General features: G+C 40.7%; 3 protein-coding genes and 1 long non-coding RNA gene across 5 annotated transcripts; 3 read left to right on the top strand and 1 right to left on the bottom strand.

Moving 5' to 3' along the window:
- Positions 1-1386: 1386 nt before the first annotated feature.
- LOC135592951 (uncharacterized) lies at positions 1387-4516 on the top strand. Its single transcript, XR_010479308.1, has 4 exons — positions 1387-1521; positions 1993-2092; positions 3716-3789; positions 4332-4516. It is a non-coding gene; the product is annotated as an uncharacterized LOC135592951 (long non-coding RNA).
- Positions 4517-5561: 1045 nt separating this feature from the next.
- LOC135592947 (uncharacterized) lies at positions 5562-6643 on the top strand. Its single transcript, XM_065082701.1, has 2 exons — positions 5562-5877; positions 5990-6643. Exons 1-2 carry the CDS (start codon positions 5701-5703, stop codon positions 6518-6520), a joined length of 708 nt encoding a protein of 235 aa, XP_064938773.1. The 5' UTR covers positions 5562-5700; the 3' UTR covers positions 6521-6643.
- A 3171-nt stretch (positions 6644-9814) lies between these two features.
- On the top strand, positions 9815-22866 carry LOC135594516 (uncharacterized). The gene is given in 17 exon segments (XM_065084887.1): positions 9815-11529; positions 11660-11770; positions 11851-12035; positions 12356-12566; positions 12656-12893; positions 12998-13151; positions 13224-13531; positions 13614-13626; positions 15800-15931; positions 16015-16054; positions 16816-17991; positions 18769-18900; positions 20154-20299; positions 20409-20619; positions 21882-22119; positions 22189-22339; positions 22425-22866. Coding segments are annotated over 17 exon segments (5049 nt in total). The 5' UTR covers positions 9815-10211; the 3' UTR covers positions 22710-22866.
- Positions 22867-23728: 862 nt separating this feature from the next.
- LOC103997685 (transcription factor bHLH112) lies at positions 23729-26237 on the bottom strand. 2 transcript variants are annotated; one of them, XM_009418984.3, is made up of 7 exons: positions 25859-26237; positions 25200-25761; positions 24994-25107; positions 24841-24906; positions 24620-24685; positions 24483-24530; positions 23729-24369 (listed from the first exon to the last, which is right to left on the bottom strand). In XM_009418984.3, the coding sequence occupies exons 1-7, from the start codon at positions 26155-26157 to the stop codon at positions 24220-24222; spliced, it is 1305 nt and encodes a 434-aa protein (XP_009417259.2). In that variant the 5' UTR covers positions 26158-26237; the 3' UTR covers positions 23729-24219. The 2 variants fall into 2 exon arrangements, with proteins under 2 accessions (XP_009417259.2, XP_064938772.1); XM_065082700.1 differs by having other exon boundaries at positions 25200-25755.
- Positions 26238-26547: the final 310 nt, after the last annotated feature.

The raw sequence follows: 26547 nt of genomic DNA, 5'->3' as shown, positions 1-26547 counted from the left end.
GTAGCTGAATCTACACTCTTCTTAGATGCTCAGTGCACTCATGTGACACACAAAGCTCAAGCTGCTTGTTTTATGCGTATGTCATGCTAACATGGCAATCATAGATGAACGAGAAGGCCAACATTATTCAGCTAATTAATGTTCGTTGGCTGCCTGTCGTTCCAGACCAAATAGTCCAATCATATGCTACAGCCTTCTAGCACATGTAATGGTCAGAGATTCTAGCAATGTTACATTCGATCAACTTTCCACTATTATCCTAAGAACTTACCGTGCCAGAGAGGAGATGCTCAGGTCCACATTGTATTTGCGGCAGTCGTATATCAGGACAATGTGATTTGTCCAGATGTATGAGGCTCTTCCTCTAGCCTACAACAGAGCTTTTCGGTTCCACTGTGTGAACCACAGATATATGCATGGTAAGAAAAAATGACAGTGAGAACATTCGGTTTATTAGAAGAGGAAGTGTTTGGCACTGACACACCTGAGCTGGTCCTGCTTATAACTATTGAAAGGCCCTCAGTATAGTTACTGAGATACAGTTTAATGGACGTGCACAACAATACTCATGATTGCTATGTGTGTTGATGGATCTTATATAGGCCTAGACCTGTTATCCAGTATGGGCCTTTATGTTCTTGGATTCAATGAACAACTTATGAACATATCAGTCATGTATGTATCATGCTGACAATAGCAGATCAGTGCATGTATGTATTATAAGGAACTTTCAGTTTCAGATTTTTTGGCAACAGAGAGGAGGACAAGGAAAGGCAGAGATGCATGCAAGTCATGCTGCGAGAGAAATTGGGAGCGCTGCAAACTCGGAGTCTTACCCTTTTTACCTAATCAAGTGTCGGCACAAATCTCAAAATCTAACGGTGTGTTGTACGGTGAATAAAGGTTAGATCTTTTCTTTTATGCTATGACCATAGCACTACGCTTCCTAATTTTTCTATGGTATGACACAGACGAATGCCATAAATTAATGAATTAATAATGGCCTGAGTTACAAAAAAACATAAAAGAAGGGGTCAAATTTCTCTTTAAGACAATCAGTCAGTCAAATTAGCTTGTCATACGATATCCAATATGCGCGTACACGCGCGTCGGATTCATATCAGCTTTCGTCTCTGAAGTCGTTATCCGTTGCCCGCAATCACGGTCGAGCCAGGGAACACACTATTCTTCTGTCGTTATGGGTGTGGTTCAAGTACCAGAGAGGGACGTGGTGTTTCCTGGCTCGTTCAAGACAGGGAAAATGCGGCACGCGAAATCAGACGGATCTCTACCGGATCGGTTCGGATCCAACATCGATCGGTATCCGGACCCGTTCGATGAATCGAATTAATAGCCGTTTCCCCCCCCTGGAGAGCAGCCGCTGACGTTCGAGTGCCTTTATATTAGGAATTTGAGGGAAGGCCGGTTCATTTTGCTTCCACCCACCACTAACCTATCTCGCTCCTTTTCGATCCTATTCTTCGGCGAAGGTGGTGTCCTTCCCTTCTCCTCGCTTCCTAGGTATCAATTCTGTAGTCATGCTATATTTCTGCGTTTTCGTCTTGTTCATCATATTGAATACCATCAGGGTTCTCGGATTCATTCCCCAAGTAAGATGATATAGTATAAATCATTCGTCTTTTAGGCGGAGCCCGATATTGCGATGCAAATGTATATCTAAATCTGAAATGCTTATACTATAGATGATTTTATTTGGAAGTTATGAAACCGGAGTTGGGGATTCAGTATTTGGTCTGTGATCAATCTGTTCTTGGTCCTCCAGAACAGTGAATATAATGCAATAATGGATTTATTTGTCAAGTGAAAATCTAACATGGCTTTTTCGGTTAATCTGGCTTCAAGTTTTCCGTTTCATATTAAATCCAATCTCAATATATTTGGAGAAATGGTATCACTGTTTTCCATTTGTCGTTTTTGTCTAATATAGATTGGTAAGACCAACAAATATATAGTTTTCTCTCTTGCATACAGTTCATTTCTGGGCCCAATCTTTTAAATGGGGTATCAGCATTGCAAGATATTGCTGATTTCCCGAAGCCACCTGAAAAGATCTCTTATCCTCATCAAGCTGGTATGTGAAAAGGCATCTGATAACAAGTCGCTTGAGTTCTTGTTCGTCTACTTAAAGAAATTTTCGCATTTTATTTAAGAAAAACTTTTGCATCTTATCACACTGTGATTACATTCTGTAAGTTCTGACATGAAATCTTCGTATTTCTCTGGTATCCAGTTGTTACATGCACTGGATTTATCTGATACAGGTACTGGACATTGTTCACACTGATATTTCCTTTTATAGATAACATTTTGACACCTCTGTTAGTGTATTGTAGCTTGCATATCTTGGTAGATAACCACAATACAAGGTATTTGTTTTGTAGAGGTTTCAGGTGCGTTGCTCTTTTCTACTTATCATAATTTGCCTCTTTACTGGTTTTCAACACTTAGAACTAGGGAAAACGCTTCATCAAAATCAGGAAAAGGTTCTCTACTGAGAATACGATTACATACCTATCAAATTTAGAATTTGACCCAATACAAATTGAAATACCCTCTCCATCTCCAATAAGTTTCTTAGCCTTTTAGCATCGACAACAGATCCTATTTCTAGATTTTGATATAGGTCTAATTTAGCCAACAGACCTTGTAGATTATTGCAGTAATCTACGATGTTTGATGTACCCTGCGTTGTCTTTTGAATTTACCTTTTGATTTGAAAAATCTGAGAAGTAGGTTTTATTGACAGCATCCCAGATATCTCTCATCATAGGAAGAAGAATGTATGTCTTGCTGATTTCTAGTTGTATGGAATGAAGCAGCCACAATATGTTCCCGACCTCCCAAGTTTCGTATGAAGCATCTTCCGATGTCGGTGTCTTTGTAGTCTCATTAACATATTTGAACTTTTCTTTACTCATTAGAGAGATCTTAATTGATTGGGACCATTCCAAAAGAAAAATTCAAAGATCTGGATAGTATGACTGTCAAATTAAAGGAAATATTTTGTGCGAATAGGTTTAGAAAGATTAGCAATAAACTTAGGAGTTTTAGACATGACCAAAAACAAAGAGAGTCATTAGAGAGGACTGATTATAAAGACCGAGAGAAAGAAACAAATTTGTCGTATACTATAGTCGGTAGAGAAAAAAAATTCAGAACCTAACCTTGATCTAATACCATGAGTAGGACAAAAGGAGAGAATTTCACTTGCTTGAATAGAGAAATTATATATAGTTGAAAAAAAGGAAAGAACTACCTAAATAGAAAGAAAGAACTACCTAAATAGATCTATGTATTAATAATATATAGATATAGCCTTATAAGATTATATAATTAGGAAGAAATCAATAATTATATTCTAATCTATCATGTCAGTAAATTTTGATAGATCTTAACAATTTAAATCACAGCAAATCTTAACAGATCTCAACACATACTATGTTGAGTTCCCCCCCCAACTTGGTCATATGGTCGTAAGATTTGGCGGCAACCAAACCTGTGTTCATGGTTTACCAGTTAGTTCTGTTTCTATTTATTGCACATAAACAAAGAAGAAAGTTTCATAACAGCTTAAATGAATGCAAAATGTTGGATTGATTGCTAAAGTAAAGACCGACGAGTCAACTGCTAATGTAATACCTAAACTAATGAACTCTGCTGTTGATACCGTACTCCTGTTGTGTTGATGTTGCAGAAGAACTAGAACCTTGTCAGTGTAATTCTCACGACGGCTGGAATCGGCCTTTATCAACTTACTTGCAAAATACGGTATGCTAAGTTTGGTTTTGCTAATTCTGTGCACAGAATGTAAGATTTGCTATACGAATGACTTATAGGATTCTTTTTTTATTTTGGCATGACGCTTTAGATGCTCGTGTTATTGCTCATCGGTTTACAGTATCAGACAAAAAAAAGAAAATGCTTTCTGACCATACGAGTCTATTAAAGTACAATCGTAAGTGATTGTTTGATGAAACAAATGTACTGAACTTTGATGACATAACAATAGTTACTATGGTTTTCATGAGTACAAGGCGAACTGATTACACCTACCATGCTAAATAAACGTGAAAGACAACCGAGTGATGGAAATTGTAATCGTGGAACTTCAAAATGCATAAACATATTTTTCAGCTGCTTCATTTGTGGTGCTAATTGTTTCCATCTGCAATCTATTCCATCTGAACTTTGATGACTGCTTCATTTGTTAACTCTTTGTTAGCTAAATCTTGCAATCAAGTTTTGTCTTAATTATGTTCTCTTTAGATTTGGTTGGACCAACAAGTACTTAATCTGATCTTACTTTTCAGGGAATATTACTTCAGTGAGGCACAAGAGGCACCTGTCCAAGAATGATCAGCCAGGTATCTTCGATGTTGGAGGAATAAATTGCTCATTTGACCATGATGTAAGCTAACAGTTCTAGTCTTCCAATCATCGTGCTTAAATGTGCAAGCAGGGAAACTACTATGAAAATAAGGTATTGCTGAATGCTGTGAAAACGCATAAAGGAAATTATGTCGTGGTTTCTCTTTTTATGAAGTTTATTTTGGCTTATTTTTGGGTCAAGACAGACGTATCATCAAGTACTTTGTTCCCAGAACGAGACGAACTTGATTTCTCAACGTCACAAGGAAGAAGAAAAGGATAAGACAAGACAGCGATTTCGCAGGATGATCATCATAAGCAGCTAATTCTTCTCTTTAACAGTACATAGCCTGTTCTTCCGACTGCCTGCGTCTTCTGTTCTTCTACTCGTGGCGCCAAAGCTGTAGTCCCATTAAAGATTAACGAGTCTTTATGTGCCGTTCTTATCATCCATGTGGCGTCTGACGTGGACAGAAAGCAAGAACGCACCATGGTTCTGGCGGTGCTTCAAATTTGTCACATCATGATTTTGTCCGACACCATGTACTACAGTATTAGCCAGGTGGGTATTCATATGTTAGAGTCCTTCCCACGGCGATGGAATCGAGCGAACTGGTCTTGTAGACGCCGTGGGAGGAGGGCAGGCCGGCACGATTGTGATGTTGGAATGAGATCACGAGTCGCTCGGACGCTACTGTCGTTATTTTGGGTCGTCCGAGTGGGGAGGACTCTGTTCCATGCATCGATCACTCGCCACCGACTCGGTCGAGCGGCCACTCGTGCGTCTCCCATGGAGATCGAGCAAAAATGGAAACTCGAGGATCGCATCCTTTCAACCCAGAAGACCAAAATACCCTCCTTCCGAGACCCTCGACGCCTGTGAAGAAGACGGTGTCAATCGGTCAAACCCAACCAAGACAGGGATCGAGTCAATTTGTGAACAGACACGTGTGTTATCCTTCCATATCCGCCCACCAGCGCTTTGATGATGGCCGTCGAAGGGGGTCCCACCTACATAGGCGAGTGGATCAATATGGTGATACAGGGAGAAGGAATCCAGCGGAGAAAACAAGGTACAGAACTGTCACTCACCTCCACACTGACATCTCCCCTATCGCCAGTACGGGAAACTTAGGCAGCAGGGAATGCCCAAAACCACCCCCCTGTCATGTATATAGACTGCGCTCTACCAGTCTCTTCCAGCCCTCACCCACCAAATTCTTGGACGAGGAAGACAGACTCGTGTAGTTTCTCCTCCTCCTATTCGCGCCTCTCCTGAACCCAGTGCTGGAGTCGAAGCCCATCGCTGCCATGGGAAACTGCAGTAGAAAGCACCAGGGCGTCTTCTGCTTCTCCGCCTCGAGTTTGGACGACGAGGCGAACGCGTACAGAGGCGACGTAAACCAGGAGTCGCCCCACTACTTACGATGGCGCCACCACCGACGGGTTGTCGCCAAGATCTTGGGGTCGTCGGCGGTCTCTGCCTTGGTACGGGTTCTGTGTCCGTTTGTTCGTTCTGCAATTTTAGATCTTGTATGGATTCCAAACTGGATATTTTACTCTCCTGCATGATTGTTTTGGATGAATGAATTGATATCAGAAGCGAAGCAATAGGAAGAGGAAAGAGTCGAGGCAACCGTCGTCGCAGAAGGGATCGGATTCAACGGATGACGACGACCGGAAGACGGCGTCGATTCTTTCCACCTCCGTCTCCTCTAACTCATCGTTTTTCTCTATCGCGTCCTCGCCATCCTTCCGCTCCACTCCGGACGCCACGGAGCAGAAGCCCCAGCGAAAGCAGGCACCGCAGCCCGGGGTGCCGGAGCTGAGGAAGACCCCATCGGGGGGGCCGGTGAGCACTTCCGATTCGGGCATTGCAATCTTTCTACTCATCGGGAGCCTAGTGGTGATGGTATTCTGGGGGAGATTCTTGGCGATCCTGTGGACGTCGTCGTGGCTCTTCTTCATTGCTTGTTGGTGCTATGCACGCGGAACGGCTGCGGCGGCGGCCATCAAGCAAGTGGACGAGTGTACACTGACCACAGAGCTCCGGCGGAGGTGGATGGAAGAGGCGGAGGAGAAGAAGCGGGTCGTCCGACGAGGCCTCTTGGAAAGAAGCCGAAGGATTTGACTATAACAAGATAAAGAAAAGAAGATATTTAAGAAAAAAAATTACTATAATTATGATAGTTTTAGTTCCTTTTAAGTATGATCCATATGAGATCTGATGGTGGTGTGTTTTGATCCACCCATTACAGGTTAGATTTAAAATTTTGCCCTGTAGAACTAATTATTTCTTTGAATTGTATTGATATTAACCTAAAAATAAATAAAAAGGCAAGAAAATCTTGTCTCTTACTTCGACTGGTGCAACTTCGGAAATGGTTCTCCTTTGGCTTTGGACAAGAGCACTTCCAGAAGCATTAAAAACATTCGTATAGTTTTCCAAGGTTGTTTGCATGGGATTTGACAAAGCATGGGATACGTATAATCTCAATCACTTGCGAGTGCTGCTTCATGCGACACAAAAGCGTTCATGCGCAGGCGATGTTGTGTCGCACAGGCCAGACGAATGTGGTGTCTTATCTCATGTGAAGAAAGCGTGAAAGGAAGAGACTAAGAAAAAGCACGATCACAGTTCTTGTCATCGTCATATCAATCAGCAACGTATGTGCTCGTGGATGGAAACGAAGGTTGTGAAAGTAGGGCGTGATGATTACAAAAGTCATCTTTGTTTAGGGCGTAGCTGACCAGTTCCATGATCATACGTGCCGATCTTTGCAAGATACTCTTCGATCGATTGTATATATTAGATAGATAGATACACGTGTATATTAGGACTTTGATAGGGTCAATTCTCTGCTGTTCAAAGTGCGACCGCTACTTTGACTTTGGTCTTCGAATCATCGAGAACGCCTTTTTCCCTTGCGGTAAATCTAATGTTGATGACCCTTCTTTGGGATCAAACATGCGTGGTTGTATTTAAGGTCTGCCATTCTTTTTGAAAGGACAGCAAGGTTATTATGGTCATCATAACGTGGCGGAAAAGCTAAGACTTTAATGCTCTAGTTTGATCTTCGTTTGCGTTGGCCTTCACTGTTTGTGCACATATTAATTATGTGGAGACGACGATCGTCACTGCTCAGATAGATATGTTCCTCACGGTTATCTTAAGTCACTTAAGTAGCCACTTCAGTGCATGCTTTCGATGTCCGATCTCTGTGCATTAATTGTTAGGGTTCTAAAACTGAAAGAGCTACTTAAAGCAAATAATTAGCGTGTGTGTCTACTTGGTGGAAAACTAGCTATCAAATCCGAATAGGACAATTTCATCGGATCCGAAAGAAAATCGAGAATCAAACTTAAATCAATTCGATCCACTGATTAGATCGTTCAGAATAAAAACAAAAAATAAACTATTCACTGATTAGATCGTTCAGAATAAAAACAAAAAATAAACTATTCTTGAAATGAATTTTGCTTTTTTGATTGATTTTTATTCAAGAGGTCTTAGATCCATTTTGTGCTGCTGCATTTTATTTGATTTCGCCTATTACTCTCTATTTCGATACTTTTTGACTGTATTATAAATTAACTTTTATAATATAATTTATATTTCTAATATAATATATAAATTTGATTTTATATATAAAAAAAAGTATGAAACATATGATCCGATTAGTCGACCCACTGATTCAATGATCCAATGACCTAAGATTAGAGCCACTCAATGTTGAACCCCTTTCTGGTTTTGCTTTCTTTGATGCCCAGCATGCACTGATAGACTTATTTCTTTTGATTTATGAGGGAGATGGGGTCTCTCTCGTCTTCATGCTCTCGGAAGGCAGCGGGAATACGATCCGATATCGGATCCTGATATGTGTCCAAGATTTATCTGAACCCTCCATAATCTTGATTTGGTAGCTATTAAAGAAACTATATCTCTACCAAATCACAAGGATTATTGTGATTAGGGACACCAAATCACATGTATATGCAAATACATCATCAAGTGGAGTACATGGGTCGGATCTTGTCACCTATGAATCGCTAAACGTGTTGATCCAATCCAATCTACTGCCATCCTCCTTTAAAGAGCATATCTGTATGGAGACCGACGACACGAAACCATATGATAGTTGCATGTCAACCACCGTTGAACAGTCTAAATGTTCTTCGTTTAGAGTATGATCTTTCTTGCAGACTAATATGTCCGCAAGGAGTAGTTACAATATGACACGTGTAATTTAATATATAGACAACTGTCAACATGTCATCTTTATCTAATCGGTTCGTCAACTTCACTTAAGGGCTTGAATCTACGAGACTAACAATATGACACCAACAAGAGGATTGATTCACCTCCGTAAGATCAGTCACATGATACTGAAATAAAAAATTGACTCAAAGATTCGTTGCATAATTTCATTCATAATTGGATGGTGTGCATAATCATTCTTGATATTAATCGACCTTCATCGAAAGGTCACATCTTGTGTTATAAATAAACTCTCAGGTATGTTATCAAATATTTGATTCTTTTGGATTGAACCTTATCGAATATACTCCTTATGTAGTTCTTGTAACGTTTCAACTCGAATATTTTGTTTTCCTGACATCGTCTTAATCTAAGACGAACTTGGAAGCATATTCATGTCGAATAATTATAATTTAATTTAATATAATTATTTGATTTGTATGCAAAATGGTTACTCGTAATTACCATAAAAGATATATTCACGTATTAAAGAGGAGGGGAGAGGCAGCAACATAGAAAAAGACGATGTTAAATTTAAAATAATTAAATATTTAATTGAATAATGTACTTTGAGACCCTTTTCTAGATGGTTCCAATAACCGTCAACATTTAGTAAGAAGGTGTTCCGCATGAATGATCTCATCTTAATAGTTGGACATTAACTCGAATATGAAAAGTCACACGAATAGTTGTACATTATAATTAGCACTGTTGCGCTGATCACGATCGGGTTAACAACGCGCTGGCTATGAACTAATGACACGAAAGCTCTTATGTTCACGTGTTAAATATGTCGTATTAGATATGAAACTATCTATTTAATTCCTTTCGAAATGTGATCTATAATAAAAATAATTAATAAGGAGATTTAATCACCAAAATTGAAAGAGATGTTACCACAGATGTGCTTTGACTTTGAATCTTCCACGTCTACATGTGAGTACGAGACAATGAAGCTTCCCGACTTCTTTTGAGTGGGCCAGCCAAATCGAAGAAAGAAAGGTAAGGCACGCACCGATGATTTCTTTCTGATCCATTCATCTCCACGCACCAAAGCTTGACTTGCCGATTTCGAGTAGTCAGTCAATGCTCCGGATGGACAACTCGGTTACTCTACTCCGATGCTTCTTTCTTGTCGTACCATTCCACATAGACTTTTCGACCATATCTACCTTACAGATCACAGGGAGCTCGGAACTTGCTTTCCGCCATAATGGGCGGCACCACTGGCCGCTGCATCCTCCTCCCCCTCTTGATCATATCCACTGCTTCACGGATCGTGTTTTCGATTGCGGCAGACACCCTGTTGCCATCCCAATCCCTCCGAGATGGACAAACGCTTGTCTCTGCCAACAAGACCTTCGAATTTGGCTTCTTCAGTCCCGGCAGCTCGACCAACCGCTAAAGCTGGACTTGCCGATTCCGAGTAGTCAGTCAATGCACCGGATGGACAACTTGGTTATTCTACTCCAATGCTTCTTTCTTGTCAGACCATTCCAAACGGACCTTACGACTTCATCTACCTTGCAGATCACAGGGAGCTCGGAACTTGCTTTCCGCCATAATGGGCGGCACCACTGGCCGCTGCATCCTCCTCCCCCTCTTGATCATATCCACTGCTTCACGGATCGTGTTTTCGATTGCGGCAGACACCCTGTTGCCATCCCAATCCCTCCGAGATGGACAAACGCTTGTCTCTGCCAACAAGACCTTCGAATTTGGCTTCTTCAGTCCCGGCAGCTCGACCAACCGCTATGTCGGCATATGGTATCACAAAGTGCCAAAGCAAACGCTGGTATGGGTGGCTAACAGAGACAACGCGATCGCAGACAAATCCGGTGTGCTCATGTTCGACGACAACAATGGGGATCTCATACTTTTAGACGGCAGGGGGAGTTCATCCGTATTGGCCTCCGGTCTTGGGACGAATAACAGGGAAGCGACCATCTTGGATTCAGGCAATCTTGTTTTGAGGAGTAGCGATAACACGTCGATGGTCTCGTGGCAGAGCTTCGATCATCCTACTGATACTTTCCTCCCGGGTATGAAGCTTGGACTGAATCGCCGGCAGAACCGGTTGCTTACGTCATGGAAAAGCAAAGATGATCCTGCTCTCGGAGATTTTTCATTAGGCCTCGATCCTACCGGCAAGCTCAAGTTCCTTATCTGGAAGAAAGGGACTCCTTATTGGAACAGTGGGGATTGGGACGGGAAAATATTCGGAGCGGTTGCTGAGATGACTCAAGACTACATCTTCACTTTTGAATTCGTCCGTGACCAAGACGAACTGTACTTCACTTACTCTATGAAGGATGACTCTATCATGTCAAGATTAATTATCGGTATTTCAGGTCAAATCCAGCAAATGTCATGGTTAGAGATCGAAACATCGTGGATACTGTTCTGGTCTCAACCACGCACCCAATGCAATGTGTATGACCTCTGCGGGGCATTTGGCGTTTGCAATGAAGCGATACAACCAAAGGCTTGCGAATGCTTGCCTGGTTTTCAGCCAGCATCTTTGCAAGATTGGTTTGAAGGAAGCACAGGAGGAGGGTGCCTCAGGAAAACCAGCTTGTAGTGCGAGAGCGGAGAAAAGCCAGATAAGTTTGTGGAGATGCCCCATATGAAGTTTAATGCAAATGCAACTAAATTGGATGTTTCAGATGCCAAAGACTGTGAATCAGCCTGCCATAAACATTGTAACTGTACTGCTTATGCCTTCTCCGGAGGTTGTAGCTTATGGCAAGGGGACCTTGTAAATCTGCAACAAGTCGACGGCGGTGAAAACATCGACATTGGAACTTTGTACATTCGAGTTGCTGATTCCGAGTCTCAAGGAGCGCAAATATCTGAACCCAAGATCTCCTCAGATCATAAAGGTAACTGAAAAGAACACAATACACACTATAGGCACCTTTGTGGGAAAATTTTCAGGACACATTTGCCTCATTATTGCTCTAAATTAAGCAGGGGATTTAGTGTGACATCTAACGTCAGCACATTTTGTAGGGAAAAATAGGAAGCTGCTGCAAATCATGGCCGCCGTAGCAGCATCTCTTATATTACTCCTGTCTTGCTCTCTCATGTGTTTTCTGTGGTTCAGAAAACGGAGAAGCAGAGGTAATGATGCCGCAGATAATGTGAGTCCTCATTGTTTATGCATATGTTGTTTATGATTCTCACCTTATGTAACCGATCAGGCACAAAAAAGTCACACGAGGAGAAATCATTACTTGCACTGGTGAATCACTTACCAATTAAGATCGGAGAAGGCGACAGAGCTGCAGAGTTCTTGCGGTACCATTTCTCAGATATAGAAAAAGCCACAAGCGACTTTTCAGCTGAGAATAAGCTTGGAGAGGGTGGGTTTGGACCTGTTTATAAGGTATCATATCTATACAACACTCCGAACGACCTTTGTGTGCTCGAGCTTCACTGAGAGCTAATATTTTAGTAGCTGAGCTCTTTTTGAGTCATATACATGAAATATATTTGCAAACCAATTCAAACAGGTCTTGCAAGGATCAAGTAGAATTGGTAGTCATATCAGCCTGAGCAAGGATTGTTCGGTTATGTAGAGACAAGAAAAAACAGAAGCAAATTTGACCTACATAGCTGAGGAAGACTCGAGTACAAAGCAAATTTACAGGCTTTTAAATGCACCACTCATTGTCTTTAATGGAGATCTTTGGTACATTTTTTCAGGGCCAATTGCCAGAAGGACAGGAGATAGCTGTCAAAAGACTTTCTGCACGTTCTGGACAAGGGCTACTCGAGTTCAGTAATGAAATTATTCTCATAGCAAAGCTTCAGCATAGGAATTTAGTAAGGCTGTTGGGATACTGCATTCAAGGAGAGGAGAAGCTACTCGTCTATGAATACATGCCCAACAAGAGCTTGGACTTCTTCCTATTCGGTCGGTTTTGACTAAGATTTGCTGCTTCATTTTACTTGCATCTATAAGAACTCTTGGCATCATGCTGTAATTTACCTATCTGTTGTCAGACTCAACCAGAGGAGCACTTCTGGACTGGAGCAAGCGCGCCCATATCATTGAAGGGATAGCTCAAGGCCTTCTTTATCTTCACAAGCACTCCAGACTGCGTGTCATTCACAGGGATCTGAAATCCAGCAACATTCTCCTGGACGCGGACGTGAATCCTAAGATATCCGACTTTGGCATGGCCAGAATTTTTGGCTCGAACCAAACACAAGCAAACACAAACAGAGTTGTTGGAACATAGTAAGTGTAACGCATTTTTCGTGATGGATGACTACATCAGCGCATTCCATAAAATCGATTTGCATGTGCTGACAGTAAGTGTATCATCTTATTATACCTTTCAGTGGGTACATGGCACCTGAGTATGCTTCACAGGGTCAATTCTCGATCAAGTCTGATGTCTTCAGTTTTGGTGTTCTGCTCCTGGAGATCGTAACTGGAAAGAGAAGTGCAGGTTTTCATCAATATGGGGGGAATGCACTCAACCTTCTGGGTCATGTGAGTATAACTTGGTGATATGAACATGTACCAACCAACTTAAGCTCTTATTGCTTGGTTTGATTGGCACAGGCATGGGAACTATGGAAAGCAGGTAAGTGGTCGGAGCTTATGGATCCATCTCTAGGCGATGGATGTCCATCTTGGGAGGTGTCGAGGTGCATTCATGTGGCGCTCATGTGCGTCCAAGAAAACGCTGGTGACAGGCCCACCATGTCGGATGTCATCGCTATGCTTGGTAATGAAAGTGTCGCTTTGGCGGATCCTAAGCAGCCTGCTTTCTTCACAGTGGCAACTGCAACCGAGGCAGAACACGCATCGATGTTAGCTGCCAATTGTTCTTTAAATGAGATGACCATCACCACCCCGGAGGGCCGATAGTTCTCTCTAGAGTCCTCATTCAATGGCAAAGTTGAGGGGTAAGGCAACCACGAATGCCATCAGAAATTGGTGAATGTTCAGTTATTCATGTCCAGTATGAAAAGATAGGTGTGCCGTCACAGAATGTCTTACGCCGACGGTTCTGCAGCTTGTATCCGTTTCGTCCTTTGTGTTCTGAATCTGATTGCTGACGGTCAAAGCCACACCTTTCTTTATAGAGAGATTTAGGTTTTACAGAGCCGGAGTGTACTACAAAGCCATTGGCTTTTCGAAGCGCAAGAACGACGCGATGTCTCGACTTCCTACCGGCGTCAAACTACTTGGTTTTGCTTCCTACTTGGGCAGGAGTGGTCATGGCTGGCGGACAGTCAGGCACGAGATGAGATGTGTGCCTGAAAACTTACGATCTCCAGTTTACTTTGACCAATAGGAACAATCTGCCGTAACTTGTAGGCCACTATGGCTGTCTTTTATATGTTCAGAAGTTAGATGCTGCTTTTCTAATCCATATCTATTTCATGTGGAATTCAAAAGATTAAAAACAATTAATATCTAAGTATCTGCTACACTGGAGCAGCAAAGAGAATGTTTACATGAAGGATGACAAAGGTATACTGCAGAGAACAAGAGGGACAAGAGAACAGCAGCACAAACCAGAAGGAACAAATTAAAGAGTAAAAAAGGACTATCATACAAAACTCTCCATTGTCTCAAGTCCAAGTAGCTTTTTTACTGATTTCGAATCTTACGTCAGAAAATTCTTGAAGTTGTCCTGCAAATTGACTTTAGATTTCCGCTCCTTAATCCACCTGAAGTCCCCCTTGACCATGGAAAGTAGCAGTTCCTTTTATTCTTTCACTGCATCTTTCCTCGTAATAACAATCTCAGAGAGCTATGATATCTAGTTTAGTTAAACCACTTGACATCCCGACCTATGATATCGAGTAACAAGAAGTTTAGTTACAGGATACCGGCAATTGGTACTTCGTGCTCGTTGCAATGTGTAGGAGCTCTGTAACATGAATCGAGATTTGAGTACTGTCCTTTTCTTTGCGTCTTTCTCTGTTTCTTCTTGTGTTTTGACAAAGTCAGAAGCCGACTTCTTTAATGCCGAGATCCTCCAGGTTCTACTTAACCTGTGATCAACTAGAGGAGCCATTGACTTCAGAAGAGAGGTGCTTTAAGAATGCATTGTTCCTATTGGTGCCAAAGTAGAAGAGAAAGAATGCCCACCACCAAGCTCTGGATCGTGCTTGCTCTTTTTGCAGGAGTTCTCGTAGCTCATGGTCAGCCAGGTACGAATGAACTGTGTGCCTAAACTTTGTGATCTCCCTGCTAGCTTTCCTGGTGCGAATTTGCCTGTAAAGGAGCTTTCTTGCTGAACTCTATACATGATTATTGTCTTTGCTACTTCCGCAGATTCTTCTACCACTTTAAACTGGTTGGCAACTAAATCTTGTGCTCTTAATAAGGATAAACTGTTTTGAGTCTCTCTCTCTCTCTCTCTGTGTGTGTGTGAAGTAGTTAGCTTACAATTATAAGCAGCAAGGCAATCACATGAAACAGTAGCATGATACCTTTCTTCACATTTCTTACAAGGAGGTGAGCATCCAAAGAAGTGCTAGAGGCTTGCACAAGGCATGCCAGTTTCCCTTTCGTTTAACTAATCTAGGGCTTGAGCAAGCTTTTCTCTTTCCCTTTCTCTTCTTTGATGAAGAAACTTGAGCAAGCAACATGGAGGTATTATGAGGATGTATTGATGCCATAAAATGGAGGCTTCAGCGAGCAGTTAGCTGACTTTGGCCTATTTGTCCTATTTTTTTGGAGTTCCATTGCCGGTGTAGCAAGAATCCAATAATGCCAATGTGAATATCCAGCCTAGTCAACCAACCTGCGTTCTTGTTGGCCTTCTGATGGGTGCGTATCTTAGAAAGAACACCAAACTTCCCTTGAAAAGGAACAAAAAGACAAACGACCAATCCGTCAGCTTGACTATGACACAACCAATTTGGCCCATTTTCAAAGCGCATATTCGAAGTGGCTGACTGGATTACCAGTAATTAATAGCTGCACGAGTCACAGCACAGTTTCTTCCCATCGTCATGGCCACAATTTCCACAGTAGAAAACCGAGACCGCCATGTTGCTTCGAGAAAACCAGTATGGTGAAATAATTCAACTACTTTTGTTCTCTAGCGAAAGGTGCAACGTCCGTTGACTTTTTAGCTTGTAGCTTCGGTCATGACACCAACTTCCGACTAGAGTTAGTCGTGGGTCAAGTGGAGAAATCTCGATTCAGTCCGATCAAATTCCAAACATCGACTGCGGTCCGTTTCCTCAACCGACCCGGTCGCCGATGAGGCGATCGAAATGGGAGATGCTGAGATGAAAATGAGAGTGGTGAGTGGAGACCAGAAATGTTAGGGTTTCCTTTTGTTCTTTTGCGTTGTGTTTTCTTGATATTTCTGCAGCTTCCTCGATAGGGTTTTTCAGGTCAAGTTCTCGCCTTCTTGAGAGTTGAAGGTATGTTTTCATCATAACTCACTCGTTCTTTGTTCTTTGTTCTTTGTTCTCGATATTATCCCTTACCTATCATTGCTAAACCTACCTAAAATTTGCATGCCCACCTCTATCTTTCTTTAATTTCTTTTGATTCGAACCTCGGATTCTAGTTAGAAAAATCTCCAAAATTGGCAGTCGGAATCGAATGAGGCAGTTCTTAGGAATAGATTGACGAATTCGTGATGATTAGGATCAAAGATGCGAGCTTTTGATGTGATACATAATAGAATGGCGAGGGTTAAACACATGTTATTACTTCTAACAAATAGCCTAATGGTGTTAATTTATCTTCTCAATGATGAATATTACATGATTTGATTTTGAGGCGCAATTGCATTATTACTGTGGTTGTTGGTTTCTATTGTCTCAAAACTTCTGCAGTTTATCATGGCACGATCCCAGACTACAATGTAAGGTTCGCATCAACAATTTAGACCATGTGGTATTTTGTGTTTACTATGCAAGAATGCAAGTAAACTTCAACCAAATGATATTATTGACATGGGAGCTCTGTTTTGATGCAGTCTATCTAGAAAAGATTCTCAACCATGCTCTTTAGAACAGTTGGCCATTAGATTGTTTACTTTCGTGAACTTGTCATGCTTGTGTGGCTTGATCTCAGAAGATCTATTAGAAATGCATTTTTGTTGGGTGAGCATGACAATCCAAGTTCCAATATCTTCTCATATTATTTTTCTCTGTCTTCTCTCCTCTCTCTGCAGGAGACACACTAACCTCAAGCACACCTCTCAGTGACAACCAAACCTTAACCTCCGCTGGAGGAATCTTTGAGCTGGGCTTCTTCAGACCAGGCAATTCGAGCGAGTGGTACCTGGGAATATGGTATAAGGAAATCCCAGATCAACCAATAGTATGGGTTGCCAACAGGGACACTCCACTGAATGGCTCCGTGAGAATATTGAATCTTACTGCTGATGGAAATCTACTACTGCTCAACAAAGATGCAAATATTTTATGGTCAACGAATACATCGAATGCTACTTATCCATCACTTCAGCTTTCAGACTCAGGAAATCTCATCCTGACAGGAGGAATCCCAAAGAGCATATTATGGCAAAGTTTTGATCATCCATCTGACACATTTCTGGCAGGCATGAAGATTGGATTGGATTTTGCTGCCAAGCTAGACAGACACCTTATATCGTGGAAGAGTAGTTCGGACCCTTCTCCAGGGAACCACTCCTATGTGATGGATCCTCATGGAGTACCAGAAGTCTATATATGGGAAGGATCTTCTCGGACCTTTCGCACTGGACCATGGAATGGAAAAGGTTGGAGTGGCCGTCCAGACATGTGGACAAATGGTGTCCTCCGGTTCCACTTTGTTATGAACCAACATGAGGTATACTATACATTTGAAAGCTTGAACAAGTCTGTTCATTGCCGGGCAGTTATTGATACGAGTGGTATACTGCAACGCTTGGTGTGGTCTACTGAAAGCAATAGATGGGATCTTTTCTGGTTGGTTCCAGAAGACCCCTGCGATAAATACGCAACATGTGGAGCTAATGGGATGTGCACCACCATCTACTCACCTAGATGCCAATGTCTGCAGGGCTTCACTCCTAAGTCACCTAAAGATTGGGATCTTAGAGAGAATTCAGATGGTTGTGTTAGGCGAACAGGTTTAAATTGTTCAACTGATGGTTTTTTTCCTTTGCAAAAAGTGAAGCTGCCTGATACTTCAAATGCCAGCACGGAGAGCAACAAGACTCTAAATGAGTGCCAGGACTTGTGCTTGAAGAATTGTTCTTGCTTGGCATATGCTCTGAATGGAGAGAGTATGTGTATAACTTGGCTTAGTGATCTTGTCGATATTAGGATGTTTATAGAAGGAGGTGATGATCTATACATTCGGCTTGCAGCTTCTGAATTAGGTAAGAAAATTCAACATTGAAACAGAAAGAAAGTCTTTACTTGGAAATTTGGAACAAAGCGTTTGTGAAGTGTTGCTCATTAGTAAAGGACATACAGAACCAGGTAATTCTTAATATAGAAGACTCATATCACAGGAAATGAATTGGTTTCAGTTCAATAATTTACATCTTCCAACCTAGAAAGAATTTAGATAAATAGAACTAGGATCTCATACATTGTAAAAACTGAACTTCCTGTCATGAAAGTCAAGGAACAGAATTGTTTTGCAGTTCAGTTTCCAAAGATGAGGCAGTAAAAGGGTTACCGATTAGCGAACCAAACCACCATCATGTGGACAACTATCAGTGTTTTCTTATTATATATAATTAGGTAGTAACTGTTCTAGATTATTCACTTTTTGTTATACTTGGATAAGTAGTCATGCCATGAATATGCTCTTCCATCTCTAGTGCTTCAAGAATTCACTTGGGAATCTTGGGGAAATGTTCTCGTTTCTAGATTGCAATTTTTTCTCCACTCTTGTTGTTGCTAACTTTCTGTATTGGAAAGACACTGTAGGCATAGTTGATCGAGTAGTGGAAGGTGGTACCTTATTTTCCCAGTTGAAATTCAACTTTCTATCCTCCTCTCTTAGCTCATTGGAAGTTCCACTGATATACTTTAAAATCGTTGAATATAACAATGATTGTATGTAGTATAAAACAATTTAGCTGAGTACTGTGTAGTAGAAACTAATGTACCCTTGATAAAAGTTCTAGTTTTAACTTCCTTTGCAGATTCAATAAGTAATTCTGGCAACAAGATAAGATTGGCGATTGCGGTCACTATTCCTGTTCTGAGTTCTCTTCTGTTGCTGTGTGTTGCTTTGCTTTTATGGTTGAAGAGAAGAAGAAGAAGAAGGAACCATGGTATATTTATTTTATATTTGCTTATACTAATTTGTATCTAGTGTAAATGAATATTTTCTTCTTGTTCCAAAGTTGATCCAAAATCAATGAACAATAGTCTGGAAAGTTAGATAATATTTTACCTGATGTTTGTACAAACAAGAACCACACAGTAAACATGGTCATCATTGTTGAATCCCCTAGGAAAAGTGTTATTTTTTGTTCTTTCTTTTGTTTGTGTGTTGCATGGGGACAAAAATTCCTTGCAAGCAACTGCTGAAAATTATTTGCTCATATGTAATTTGAACTTTATTTACACTAGGATATTTTTCTTGCCTAAAGTATTGCTCATTTGTTGATTTTCAATGTCTGCATGATTTTTCTGTAACAATCTTATAGAAGTTTTCTTCCTTGACTGCTATCTGAATATATTAGATATATGACGAAAGATAATAGTTATTAGGTGTTCATGATATTTCTTTTTGTTTGACCTTGGTGATGATCATACTTTCTTTTTTTTTGTAAAAAGGAACACTAAAGCTCAATTATATTTGAAGAAGTTATCTTCTTTATCTTATCAAGTATCTAAACTGCAGAGTTCATGCATAAGTTTTCACTGCTTCACACTAGAAAACATGGATTGCAGAAGTATTTACACTCTTATCTAGTTTAATTTAGGTTCTATGTTCGCTTCCATGTCCTAGAGTTGATGCTTGCATATTAAAAAATTAAGAGAGTAGACCATCTTGTCTGCCTTGAGTTGCAGTCTTACTGGTAGTCTATCTGATTGTTTTGAGTTTTGATTATGATTGCAGTGTTGCAAATCAATCACTCTCTTCCGTCACCCCCCCTTAAAACAGGACACTAAAGAAGAAAAAAAAGATGGTGCCTAATTATTTGACCTACCTTTCTCTTGGAAAGATTTTGGATTTTAATCCTTCTGAAGGTGGTGCCCAATTATTTGACCCAAAGGATTCTTTAGTGCTCCATTTATGACAATGATGTCCTTGTACTCACTTCCTTAAGAGTGGATACTGTAGTTTTAATTTGAGTGGTGATTTCTCTTCTATGGCTTGATGCAGACATTTATTTATCTCAACTTGTATGCAGATGATTAAAAGCCTGTAAGAATAACAGGTCACTGGAAAATTATTTGCTTATTTTTGGATGAAAGTCTTCTTCATCTATTAACAGCATCAATGGGTGATTACTTGTTAGCTCTGAAAACATTTGGAGGACTTAGTTAACTTATTATTTTCCAATCTATGAGTCAGGTAAAGTGATGAGTTCTCACTCCATTGGAAGCAAAGAAAGCGAGTTAGAGTTGCCTTTATTTGATGTGCGTAGTATCAAAGCTGCCACTGATGACTTCTCCGTAGACAAGATATTAGGTGTGGGTGGGTTTGGCCCTGTTTACAAGGTAACATTTTCAATCACTGGGAATTTGATTATGAGTCTAATTATTGTGTATCGTATGCTTTTTAGAAGAACCGTATTCTGAAACTAATATTCTATGTCTAAAATTGCAGGGTCAGTTGGAAGATGGGCACGAAGTTGCTGTCAAGAGGTTGTCCAAAAATTCCATTCAAGGCATAGATGAGTTCAAAACTGAGGTTATGTTAATTGCCAAACTTCAACATCGGAATCTTGTCCGCTTACTTGGCTGCTGTATTGAGGATGAGGAAAGAATGCTGATCTACGAGTACATGCAAAATACAAGTTTGGATGCTTTCATATTCGGTTTGGCCTCAAAATCCACACCATTGCATTTATCCTGCACTGCATGTTAATGCATGTGTATGTATGTCTTAGATCAGTATACATAGAATTATTAACAAACTCTGGTGTTGGTGGTCATCATGCATGTCATGGGATTACAAGCTGGATTATTACTACAATGACTTGATTGACTCTAGCATGAGCCTGAGAGTCTCATAATTAGTCTACTATGCTTATTTCCTTATAGTTGCAATTATCTTTTATGATCCTTCAACTATTTTTGAATTGCCACATTTTGTTTGAAGATAGATTTCATACCAAATTGTTAGAATATGATAGGGTAGTCATGTTGAGAAACTGACACTTTGACCTCAATCCTAAATCTCCCTATCAAAATTCAAATCTTTTTGAAGGATTCCTGATATTGATGTTACACTAATGTGGTGCCAATGAGTAATTTGAACTGTGATGTGTCTGCCATGTCGGAAGCTCAAGGATGAAACATCACTGCTAGAAACATCAACTATATATGTGAGAGGTCATTTGCTCTTCTAAGAAATCTAACCTACCTTGGAGCTAATGATAGGGGTAATATAGGATATCATTTGTTTGTATGTTTCTACCAGATATATGCAAATCTAAAGGTATCAACTCGATAATTCAGACATTTGCAAAGGTACATTAAATAGTCTTCACAACATATTATGTGTCCGTCATATCTCATTATACATACCACTTATTTAATTGGATAATTAGCACAAGGACTAGGTAGGGTCCCTGCACACGTTTAATTGGTAGATTGTTGATACAAAACCATTTAAAGTAGCTTACAACCTTAGGATGTTGACAAAAGGAAAATTATATGCTTTGTTCTTCTTTAATATGCTTAGAACTCATTCAAAATGATCTTCATCTTAGTATGGAAGAATGCATAAAAGAAAATAAAGAGAGTACCTAAATAAATCTATGCATAACAGAACATTCTGGTCCAATATTTGACTTTCCGAACACCTGTTGCAGAGTGAATGAAAAGAGTATACCATAAATTATATCTTTTCATTTTCAATCAAATCCGAAGCAGGCAAAAAGTGAATTTCAGTTTGTAGGTTGCAGACCAATTAAGATTGCTGCTTATACCATCATTATATAGATGACCTTTTATTGGATCTCATGTGTAAGGATCTAACCTTGTATTCTTATGTGGTGTCAATCTCATGAGACAGCAACTCGTTCATAAGCATGACCTTTATTCTCTTTGACCAACTAAATCGAATATTCAGCAGATAAAAGAAAGAGCAGTCTATTGAATTGGCAAAAGCGCCTTGACATCATAATAGGGATTGCTCGTGGGCTTCTTTATCTTCATCAAGATTCTAGGTTGAGAGTCATTCACAGAGATCTGAAGGCCAGCAATATTCTCCTTGACCATGAGATGAATCCAAAAATTTCAGACTTCGGCACAGCAAGGACATTCAGAGCAGGCCAAACCGAGGGGAACACAAAGAGAGTAGTGGGAACATGGTGAGTTTTACACTAAAATGTTTCAACTATAATATTAAATGAGTAGCTAAAATTCTTGATCGCATGCAGTGGATATATGTCCCCGGAGTACGCGATGGGTGGGCTCTTTTCAGAGAAATCAGATGTTTTCAGCTTTGGCGTAATGCTACTGGAAATCTTGAGTGGCAAGAAGAATAATGTGGTCCTTAAGGCAGATCAGCGTATAAATCTTTTAGGACATGTCGGTATCTGGGTGTTCTCCACATAAGATCATCAATTTAGTATTCAGCACTACAAAACTCAACTGTATAAATTGATTTCTGTAGGCTTGGATGCTGTGGAAACAAGGTAGATGCTTGGAGCTGCTGGAAGAATCAATCGGCCACTCTTACCCTGTGTCTGAAGTGTTCAGGTGCTTCCAAGTTGGTTTATTATGCGTGCAAGAAGGGAGCGAAGACAGGCCAACAATGGGAGAGGTAGTTCTGATGCTAAGCAGTGAATCGGTCATGCTACCTCAACCTAATCGGCCTGGTTTCTATGTCACTCGGACTTCCATAGGAGAAGATTGCTCTCCCAGTGAGATCACAATGACCGAACTCGAAGGCCGTTAAAATTACAGTGAATTTTGTGGAAAATTTGTAATGTTTTCCAGGAACCCTGTACATTATTACGTTGGTGGTCTTCACTATCAGCAATTGACCATGGAGTTCTTCTTGTTTTTGTAATGATTACAACAATCATCGTTGAATGTGATGTGCCTGTTCAACATCTGGATGTTAAATGGGAGTTCAATTTTAGCACTTGCGAAAGATTTCAGCAAACCCACCATCGTAGGGGTACTGCAAAGAAATTTCATCCAACCTGATGAAAATGTTATACTCAACCTCTATGTGATATTACTTTTGCAATATGCAGCATCTCTTTCTTCTGCTAAGAATGCTAAAAGAGTACAAATGAACGAACACGTAAGACCCGACATGATGCAATGGTTAAGCTATCATTGATCGAGCACTTAAGAGCAATTTTAAAGTCTTTGATCATCTAGATAGAATGATCAATTGGTTCATCTAACTCGTTTCTTCCTCGATATTTATCTACATAGACAAATCAAGCATTACTCCGAAAGCTTCACACAAGGAAATCAATACGACTTAATGGATAGAAATATGTTCTGCACATATTTCGGCCTCTTTAATTCCCTCACCGCAGGAGACGCTCAGAGTTGAGTGAACGGGTGCCTTCCATCTGGTGGATTTGGCAGTGGCATGGGTTGCCGACAGACGCGCGTCACTCGATAACTCCACCGGGACACTGGACCTCACTGCGGGAGGAAATCGAATCCTGTCGCAAGTGGAAGAATCGTTCGCCTCGACAGAGACGTCGAACGCAAGAAATCATACGTTGTAGCTTCGCGGCTCGAGAAATCTTGTGCTGGCTGATCTCGCTGATAAATCGTGTTGCAGGACTGTGAGATCCTGCAAAACCGTGAAGGCGTTCTCCCAATCTCGATACTAAATTATCAGAAAAATAAGAAGAAAGAGATTCTAAGCAGACCAATCTCTGATTCCCATCACCACCACCAGCATGAGAGAATGCAAATAAATAAGTCAAACATTAACGCAATTATTCCTCAATAAAAATAAACTTCTTTATCATAAGAAAAAGAGGAGGTATGAATTGGCTGGCTGGTGGCATCCACTTATGAACACATGGAACAACAACAAGAGCCACCATCCTCTTGCCAGTCACCTTTCCTTGTTCCCTTCTGTTAAATGTTGCGCCTGTTCTTACACTTTGGCCACCTTTATGTAATACATAATTGCTATAATTATTACTTCCAGAGCTCTCTCTCTCTCTCTCTCTGTGGCCAGCGTCCATTTCTCCTGCAGTTATCCCGATGTCCGTCTTTTCTTTGTACTCTCTCCATCCATGCTTTTCTTACCAAGTAATTCTTCTTCTTAATTTCCTTCCTGTTTGATAAAAGTTCGGAAAGAACATACAATCCTTGTTTCTTAATTTCCTCCTCATATACAAGTCCGTCTTTCTTTGCCTGACATTCTGAAACTTTATGGCTGGTAGTGATGTTTCATCGTAACAATCCTCAGCACCCTGTACTCCTCTCTATCTGAAGCTTCCTCCAAATGTAGGGTGCCAGAAGTCTGCTGTGGTCTCGCTTGCCACCAGGTACGTGCTTGTGATAGGAACCAAACACAGTCCTCGGCTTCTGAGGTCTTGCATCGTTTCATCGCAATCCTTGGACTTGCTCGATATCTGCATTAAGAAGTTAATTATGCGTGAGTAATTCCACCATCCCTTGCTACACAGAATAATCATCAGCATAAGTTGAGATTGGCTCAAAGAAAAAGAAGAACATAATTTAGTACCTGGTGTTGCATGGGATGTCCATCTTTCAAGTATGGACTGCTTAGAACCTGAAGTTCAACGACGTATTTAGTCACTGCGGATGGGTTATTAGTCCAAGAACGATTCTGTATAAGAGAACAGAGATGAAGAGGCTTACACCGACTTGATCATGAAGGAACTTAATGTATTCGATGGCTTCTTGGAGAACCGATGCAGTGTCAGTCTGAAAGATAAAGAAAGAGGAACATTTCAGTTATAAAGCAAAAAGGGCATGTGAGTAGCTGAGAGACACACATGTAGATAGACATGTTCTTCAAGAGAACAAAAAGATAACGAAAAAGAAACAAAGGAAAGAAGAAAGAAGAAAAGAGAACTTACCTTTCCAAAAGGCGAAACTAGCTGCTGTAGAGCAGTGATTCTGTCCCCTAATTTCTCCTTTCTCACCTGCAAACATGTAATTAATCTGAAGGCTGGCGTACATGTGAAAGACCAAATGCCATTGATCAAAATCCGAGATGAGTCTATCCCTACCTTAAAGGTTGGCAATGGCGAAGGTGTTTCTATCCGGGGCTTTTTGACTGCAGGCTCGCTTCCGGTTTTCTTGGTGGAGGAAGAACATGAGTCCTGAACTCCTCCTGGACTTATCTGTGTAGATAATAAGCATAATAAAAGCCACTTGGTTTCCAAAACCTCAATGATCAGAAATATATAGATCATATATTAGTAATGATGCTTACCCTACAGGCAGCGAGATTACCGCACGTAGTTTGTGGCTGCATGACAAATTGCGAAGGTGTTGGAGAACACAAGATCGACTTCACATCACCAACCGAGGCAGCAGCAGAAGCGTTCCAGAAGAGAGTGTTGTTAGTGAACTGCGACTGTTGTTTAGAAAGTGGGGATTTTAGCAGCTGAGAGAATTTAGCCCACGAAGGTTGCCTTAGTTCATTCGAGCTTCCTTGATAGGCAACCAATGGAGACTGGTAGCGATTCATCACTCCACTGTCATGAATGCCTGATTCGTCTTGCGACATCACTGATGAGTATCCATAGGAGTTCGGAAAGTGATAACTGGCAACACCAACATCGCTGAACTCTTTACCGGAGCTGAAATGATGATGATGATGATGATCTAAGAAGCAAGTGTGGTCGATGTCACTGAATGGATTAGCTATCGAACTTTCAGCGCCTTTATGAACTTGATTTGAATCAACGGGTGGGTGTTGCCTGGTACAAGGTCTTGAACCAGGATCCTCTTGGAGCATGGCATGGAAACTGCCTTCAGGTCTTACACTATTCCTATTTCATTAAGCTACATATAATCAACGATATAGGATCTCCAACTACATGGAATCAAGAACGTGATCTAGAAATTAAGCATTCATTAGATACGTACAGTAAGGATTTAGTCCAACTCATGGAGGAAGACGAGAGGCTGAAGTTTGGCATAGTTGAATCGATTATCAACGAGGGGCAAACGTCAGAGTGTTGGACCTCATGAGTTTCTTGAGAGATCACCGAGCTGCCACCGGCCGATCCTGCTGCCTCACCGCAAGATGTCCAGCTAAAGGCTCTTCCTCCGATCTCAGCTGCTGCAGTTGAGCACGTGGATGCCTGCGCGTCAAAGCTCGCCCTCCTTTTAGGGTTCCACCAGCAACCTTCGCTGCATATCCCTGTGTGGAAATCTTCTGCCATCTCTCTCTCTCTCTCTATTTGTCTTTGGTACGGCTCCTTAGGGTTTCGGTTGACGGAAAGCACAAAGGATGAGCTTGAGGCCATATCCTATATATTATAACTGGTGGGAATTCTATTGTTGAGGCTGTGGATATTATCGACATTTGACCATAAATAGGAAGACGAAGACGAAGACGCGAAAGGAATTGACACCCCTCCTTCATTTTTTTTTTATCTTTATTAAGATATTCGGATTATTTAGTTAATATATTTGTTACACAGGTCTCATATATATATATATATATATATATATATATATATATATATATATATATATATATATATATATATATATATATATATATATATATATATATATATATATATATATATATATATATGTTATTTAAT

Source organism: Musa acuminata, chromosome BXJ1-9, assembly GCF_036884655.1.
Source record: "Musa acuminata AAA Group cultivar baxijiao chromosome BXJ1-9, Cavendish_Baxijiao_AAA, whole genome shotgun sequence".
Lineage (NCBI taxonomy): Eukaryota > Viridiplantae > Streptophyta > Magnoliopsida > Zingiberales > Musaceae > Musa > Musa acuminata.
The sequence above is the reverse complement of the archived record's forward strand: the minus strand, read 5'-3'. Positions and strand labels throughout refer to the sequence as shown.